This window comes from Vigna angularis, chromosome 4 (genome assembly GCF_016808095.1).
Source record: "Vigna angularis cultivar LongXiaoDou No.4 chromosome 4, ASM1680809v1, whole genome shotgun sequence".
Classification (NCBI taxonomy): domain Eukaryota; kingdom Viridiplantae; phylum Streptophyta; class Magnoliopsida; order Fabales; family Fabaceae; genus Vigna; species Vigna angularis.
Genome location: NC_068973.1, coordinates 10206488 through 10214458, shown reverse-complemented (window position 1 = coordinate 10214458; position 7971 = coordinate 10206488). Strand labels below are relative to the sequence as shown.

The following is a 7971-nucleotide window of genomic DNA, read 5'->3' as shown; positions in this document are numbered from 1 at the left end:
ACCAGGATAAAAATTCTGTGTTGATTTTCTTTATCCCTAAACTCTTAGCACATCAACCGTTCGATAAAAGTTCACTAAGAAAATCAATTTTTGAAACCGATTATTTTAACTTGTGTTGTGATCGTTACACGCTTTCCGCTATCTATATTTTATTCTGATGCGCAACTCTATAACGGTACCGATTGTTCCAACAAGAACCATTAGTGGTTACTTCATCGGTTATCTTGAAAAATCAAAGGGATATAGATTTTATTGCCCTAACCATAGTACAAGAATAGTTGAGTCTGGAAACGCTCGGTTCATTGAAAATGGTCAATTTAGTGGGAGTGAGGAATCACGAATAGTGGATATTCAAGAGCATACTAATAGTGTTTCTACATCTAATGTCTCTTCTGAAGTTGTTATCCCTCTTGTTGTATCACAGACACACAACAAGCAGAGACAACAAGTTAATGTTCCAATCCCACAAAATGAACATATAAATGTTGAGCTAATTGACAATGAGCAAGTCATAAATGAGCAAGTCATAAATGAGCAAGTCATAAATGAGAAATTGATAGAGGAACCACAAGAAGCAGCATTAAGAAGGTCTGTAAGGGAGAAAAGACCTGCTATTTCGAATGATTATGTGGTTTACTCTGTTGAACATGAATGTGACTTAAGCATTGATGAGGATCCAGTCTCTTTTAGACAAGCCATGGAAAGTAATAATTCAGAGAATTGGTTGAATGCTATGAAAGAAGAATTGAAATCAATGGATGACAATAAAGTATGGGATCTAGTTGAATTGCTTAAGGGTTCAAAAAGAGTCGGTTGTAAATGGGTCTTTAAGACTAAACATGACTCAAAAGGCAATATTGAAAGGTATAAAGCTAGATTAGTTGCCAAAGGTTTCACTCAAAAAGATGACATTGACTATAAAGAGACCTTCTCTCCTGTTTCTAAGAAGGACTCTTTGAGAATTGTTTTGGCTTTGGTGGCTCATTATGATTTAGAGCTTCACCAAATGGATGTAAAAACCGCTTTTCTGAATTGTGACTTAGAAGAGGAAGTTTATATGGATCAACCAGAAGGTTTCACAATAACAAGAAAAGAAAATTTGGTGTGTAAATTGAAGAAATCAATATATGGACTGAAACAAGCTTCCCGACAATGGTATCTAAAATTTAATGATACCATAACTTCATATGGTTTTGTAGAGAACACCGTTGACCGGTGTATATATATGAAGATCAGTGGGAGTAAGTTTGTTATATTGGTTCTATATGTTGACGACATTCTTCTTGCTGCTAATGATGTTGGTATGGTACATGATGTAAGAAGTTTCTCTCTAGAAACTTTGAAATGAAAGATATGAATGAGGCATCTTATGTGATAGGAATAGAAATATTCTGTGATAGATCACAAGGATTGTTAAGTTTGTCTCAAAAAGGCTATATTAACAAAGTGTTAGAGAGATTCAGAATGGAAAAATGTTCTCCTGGAATAGTTCCAATTCAAAAAGGAGACAAGTTTAGTCAAATGCAATGTCCCAAGAATGATTTGGAACGAAAGGCCATGGAGTCTATTCCTTATGCGTCAGTGGTTGGGAGTTTGATGTATGCTCAAACTTGTACTCGGCCAGATATCAGTTTTGCTGTTGGAATGTTAGGCCGATATCAAAGTAATCCCAGAATGAATCACTGGAAAGCTGCAAAGAAAGTTCTTAGGTATTTACAAGGTACCAAAGAATACATGCTCACCTACAGAAGGTCAGATCATCTTGAGATGGTTGGCTACTCGGATTCAGACTATTCTGGATGTGTGGATTCAAGAAAATCCACATTTGGTTATGTTTATCTATTAGCTGAAGGAGCAATTTCTTGGAAAAGTGAAAAACAATCAGTCATTGCTACTTCCACCATGGAAGCTGAATTCGTGGCATGATTTGAGGCCACGGTTCATGCTTTGTGGTTGCGGAACTTTGTATTGAGGCTTGGCATTATTGACAGTATTGTTAGGCCGATAAGGATTTATTGTGATAATTCTGCAGCTGTCTTCTTCTCTAAAAATGACAAGTACTCAAAGGGTGCTAAACACATGGATTTGAAATACTTGTCGGTCAAAGAAGAACTGTAGAAACATAGAGTGTTGATTGAGCATATTGGTACGAATTTGATGATAGTAGATCCGTTAACTAAAGGACTACCGCCCAAAACTTTTATTGGCCATGTTGAAAGTATGGGCATTATGGATAAGTCAATATTAACATAATGATGTTATCTATCTATATGGATATGTATAGTTATATGCTTGTACTATCATGACACTTGTGAATTCAATTAAAGTTATGTTTCTCTTTATTCTATTGTTATCCACATTAAGTTATATACATGTATTATTGATTATGGTAACATGTTATATCTCTTTTAGAGACATGAAAGTTAAAAGATTGATTAAAGTTATGTTGAGTTGGTTTGATTATGTGATACATGGAAGGAATCTTGTCGTTCATGACTTTTGCCCGCCATGATTCGATCATTTCAATTCATATAAGGATGATGACTTGATAATTCTAATGAATGGTGCGCACTTAAAGTTTAGTTTTAGATCTTCAAGTCATCACATGAACCAAGTGGGAGAATGTTAAATTATATTAATATTTAAGATTGGTTCATGTAATTTAAAGTATAACTTTGATGTACAGATTCTAATGTGATGATTATTAGAATATAATGTATTAAAGTTATAGGGATTATTTTAGAGTTATTAAAATTAATCCCTCTCTTCTCACTTCAAAAAGGGCATTTTGGTATTTTATTAAATTGATTAAATATCATAAAAGAGGGAAAAAGTTTGACTACGGTTGACAGGTTAAGTTTCTGAAAGGAGAGAAAGAAAGGTTACGTTCTCTGAAAAGAAAAGAAACTGTGACATCCCTTAGATTTTTCTATATCATCAAGAAAGCATTAAAAAGGAGTAAGAGAAGGGAGAACATTGACAGGAAGAAACTATACAATGGATCCAGTTAAGTTCTTTTTCACTGTGTATGAGAGAATAATGAGTATCATGAAAATTCAAGATCCTGTGTGTGTTTTTCATTCAATTGAAAATTAAAAATTGCTTACAGTTTCATCCCCCAACAACAGTGCAGTGTCGTCTTTTTGCATAAATAGTAGAAAGTTTTTTTAGGGTGACAGCGAATAAGACGAAAATGGGTCAAGAAGGAAGAAACTTAGACTCTCCAAAACACAATCAGCTTTTCTAGAAGACAGCTCCAAAGAACACACTACTCTCAAATCCCCCTTTTTTTTCTCTGATTGCATAATTTTTCTATTTTTTTTAATTTACTAAATTTAATGTCATCACTGACATCATATTTTTTTTAATAAAATATCCATCTCAGCACATTTTAAGACTGTTTGTGATAACTTAAACAAAATTGGTTTAATTTTACAAATATTTGGACCCAATTGAGATATTTTGCAAATATATAAACGCAATTGACACAGTTGAAAATATGAGGATCCAATTGAGATTCCCGTACAAATACAATATGAGGGTTTAAACCATAAAAATACAAAAAATGTCTACCATCAGTCATACATCAAAACAATAATATTTTTAAATTTAAAGAATAAAAAAAAACAAAACCTTAAATAGAACAACACTTGACTGAACCTAAAAATACGTTAAATCAATAATACTTTAAATATACTTAAGTGACATCAAAGCTCTTGGAATTATATTTATTTGCTTGAATGATAAAAACAAATACAAAGATAGTTTTAAATGACTTGTTTGTGAATAATTTGCATATTTCCATCTTTACTACACAAAAGTTGAATTTTATGTTTAATAAAGAATAAGACTTTCGACACTGTGTGTATGATTTTATTTGACAATATATAAAAATATTGATTATAACACATTGCTAATGAGACACATTCTAAAATTCTGAGAGAAAATTGAATACTTATATGTTTCTAAGTGAGACAATAATAGAAAATTTTTTAAGTTAAAAATATTGGTATTCTTTTTCGAAATTATGGTATCACTATTGTTACTCTTTATAGATTCTTGCAATGTATTATTTTTGCTGTATACTTTTGTATTTTTGGTTGTAGGATTGTTCTCCATCAATAATGAATATTGTACATTCTCAAAAATGTAAATTCTAAAAAAAATCATCCTAAATTGAATTAAGCTTGAATGTTTTTTAGATTTTTAAAATTTTTGAAAATATATATTAAAAATATAAGAGATACATTTTATATAAAGGAGTTTCTTATTTTATTTTATTCATGCACTTTATATCTATAGCAAAATATGATAAAATATTAAATATTTATAATATCTTAATTTTGATTTCCTAAATTTAAATAATAACTAAATATACTTTTATTTTAAAATAAGATTTTTGTCAAAATTAATTTAAATAAAAAATATTAAATAAATATAATCAACACATATAATTATAAAAAGTATAAAATACACGCATTATTGATTATATAATATATCAACATGATAACACATATTCTTTCTTGTGCATACAGATTAGGGTTTAGGAACTTGACTTATGGTTCATTCCATGAATGGAACTTATGAGAAACATACAAACCAAAGGAAAAAGCGACAATAGCAGCTGTAACAACTCCCTTGTTTCTCATCAGAACCTCCACTGCAGATCTTGATATGTGTTTTTGCCCCCTCTTCCTTGTTATGTTCTGAGAATAATCATCTATGTTATGTCTTCTTTCTTCATTCTCGCCGTCCTCGTGGTGTGGAGTGTCATATCTGTGAGCAACATAATCGTCGTTAACAGCATCGTGTTCCTCAGTTTCAGTTTCTTCTGCCCTTTCAAAATGGGCATTTGAAGCTTTCTCAATGCCACTTTCTCTGTGCTCTTGTGAAGCTCGCTTGGGAACGTGCACGTGAAGGATTTCACTATCAAAGTTTCCAGATATCTTCTCCAACTCTCCATCTGCTGGCACTGCAAATTTCAGCTCAAAGTGAACACGTTTCTGTTCATTTGTATACCTTTCGCCTTTCACAATTATGTGGCCACCGGAGCTATCAACTTGAAGACTCACCTCCTCCTTCTTGAAGTCTGAAATAACATCGCAAATACAACACTTATTATTTTAACAAACACCCCATTATTCTTAAGGGTTTTTATTTTCTCCGGTAATTATTTTTTTCTATATAATAGACTTTAAGTTAACACAATTTTATAAAACTGAGTTTAACAAGTTTGTAAAATTAAGATCGGTACACATTTAATAAATAATATAAATTTTTTATACTATATTAAAATGTGAGTCGTATGATGCTCGGTCACTTTTTTTATAATGAATGTTGCGACAGTCAACCACTCGGTCAACATTTCCATAGTAAGTGTATGTATCTAATTAGAAAATAGAGGCAATATAAAATGATTGAGTTGTTTAAATACCGGGAAGATCTACGAGAAGAAAATGGCCTGAATGATCTTCTGTCCATCCTGAATTAGGTGCGATTTCTTCAACCTCTGGTGCTTGTGATGATGAATTTGTTCCAACCCGTCTTGAGCTTCTACTTGTCTCAGTGGCCATTGAGAATGAGTTTAAATCTTCAAATTCCAATGATGTTTGTGTCTCAAAGATGTGACAGCGATTTTGTTGGAAAGCCAGAGGAAAGTAAATGTTCTTATACGATTATTAGCAATTCCCTGATATTACGAAATAGGATGGCTTGCTTGCATGCTTCAACATTCTTATTCCATGCTTCTGCCGCAAGACATTGTAATGTAACCTAAGTAGGTATTCTCACTATGCAAAAGCAATACCTTGCTTCGTTTATTATAACTCATAATATTTAATGTTCAATCCAATTTTACATTTCCAATAAACCTCTTTTTTAAGAATATAAGGTAAGTTACAAGTTTTAAGTTGAATACAAATAAGATAAAAAATATATATAAGAAGAAGATTCACAAAATTATTGTCGTAAAATCTTAAATGGAAAGTAATATCTTAGTTTTTATATGGATTTGTTCATTTTAATGTTGAATTATTCTGATCTTTTATATAAAGTTATTATTCCTAACCTGGTGAATCTCTCCTATGTCTCTCATAAAAATACCTACATTAAAAATATACAAGTTAAGACATTATTTATACTGCATATTTAAATTTATTTGTATTTTAAGTTTTTATATATATATATATATATATATATATATATATATATATATATATATATATATATATATATATATATAATAGGCGATAAAATGAAATATAAGAAATGTTGGTAATGATAAAACAAATAGTATGTCCTACAGTATAATTTATTATTTTTTAAAATTGCTTTTGAATGACAAAATATAAAATTACCTTCTTCTCCTCTCGTTCTTATAATGTAAACGATGATCAATACTATTAATGTTTATAAAGCGACAAAAACACAAGAATTGTACAATTTTTCACATAAATTACCGAAATAGATAACTTTTTAAAAAATTATAAAAGTAGAGCAACTTAACACGACTTCATTTTACAAAAAGTCAACTAATTTGACATATTTTTTGATTCACTAAAATGAAGTTCTACTTGTATGGTACTACGTCAATGAAAAACATCATTGTAATTTTTGAAAAAATTATATATTGTAATATAAACTGAAATCTTATAAGAGTGACACGACTAATGTTGTATAATATTATAATATACATTGAAGTTATGTACATATATTACATGTTGAAGTTATGTACGTATCTTACATGTTTATTTTAATTCTCCTTTATTATTTTTATATAAATAAAGGTGTATAAAATATAAAATCTAATCTAGATTAAAAGGAGGTAAAATATGGGAATTGAACTTGATCATATATTGAGAGAAGCGACAACATGCACGTAAAATAACGCAATTAGAAAATTAAAAAAAAAATTCACATGAAATTATTAAATATTTTAAATATAAATTTTTGATAAATCTTTTTTTAGTATAAAAATACATCATAAAATTATATAGAATTTTATGACAAGTATGCGTATGTTAATTAAATTTATAAAAATATAGAAAAAAGAGGTGAGAAAAATACTAAAAGAAATAAAAAGGTGATTATTTTTGTGAAAATATTTGTGAGTCTAATCATAGCTCATATTGCCTATATATATTGTTAATCCTTCTTCTCTTTTCCACTTAAAATTAGCATTTTTCCTTTTTTCCTTGTCTTTTTTCACTTGACGATATTCTCTTTTCTTGTGTTAATGGTAGTTTGGAGGCAATGAATATCGTAGATGGAGATGGACGATGATAATTTGAGAATTAGAAAGTGATGATAGTTTATTTTTTCACATTATGCTTTCTTTTTGCCACTGATGGTTACACATAGTGACAAACAGGACTTGAGATAAGTTATATAAAGAAAAAAACAAGAATTTGGATAAAATCGTAAATATTTATCGCATTGTATAAAAATAAAGTTTGAAAAAATATATTTTTTAATAAATGAATTGAAGAAATTATAACGGAAGATATGAATACATCTTCTAAGGACAATAGGGGAAGCAGATATTATATAGAAGAAAAATGATTTTTTAACATAAATTTTTTATATTTATTTGAGACTATCCTTATTTATTTTTTATTTTTTTCTTTCTTAAAAATATACAAAAATTTACATTTTTATGATATTTTATCTTTGCACTGTGTGTTGGTACTATTATTCTATATGGAAAAGTAGTTATCAGATTGTTGAAACACATGTTACTATTGAAATAAAGCATTTAAAAATAATAAATTCTAAACATTTAATAAAAATGTAAATTTTTCTCCAGTGGACATAATAGTTATTAGCATGATTACTTCAATGATTTTTTAACATAATTTAATTACTAATGTATCGTCTATTTTCATTTAAAAAGATCAACGGTAACAAACTTTATCATTCTTTTACTAAAATATCCCAAAAATTAGACAAAGAAAGCATAACCTAAAAACAAGC

General features: G+C 29.2%; 1 protein-coding gene across 1 annotated transcript; it reads right to left on the bottom strand.

The window, feature by feature from the left end:
• Positions 1-4454: 4454 nt before the first annotated feature.
• Positions 4455-5633, bottom strand: LOC108331269 (uncharacterized). Its single transcript, XM_017565918.2, has 2 exons — positions 5435-5633; positions 4455-5089 (listed from the first exon to the last, which is right to left on the bottom strand). The coding sequence occupies exons 1-2, from the start codon at positions 5571-5573 to the stop codon at positions 4557-4559; spliced, it is 672 nt and encodes a 223-aa protein (XP_017421407.1). The 5' UTR covers positions 5574-5633; the 3' UTR covers positions 4455-4556.
• Between the last annotated feature and the right edge of the window lie 2338 nt (positions 5634-7971).

Excerpts from the sequence above, each read along its gene's own strand:
- LOC108331269 (XM_017565918.2), bottom strand. The coding sequence starts at position 5,573 with ATGGCCACTGAGACAAGTAGAAGCTCAAGACGGGTTGGAACAAATTCA. Across the intron at positions 5,090-5,434 it reads TCTTCTCGTAGATCTTCCCG|ACTTCAAGAAGGAGGAGGTG; the intron begins GTATTTAAACAA and ends ATGTTATTTCAG.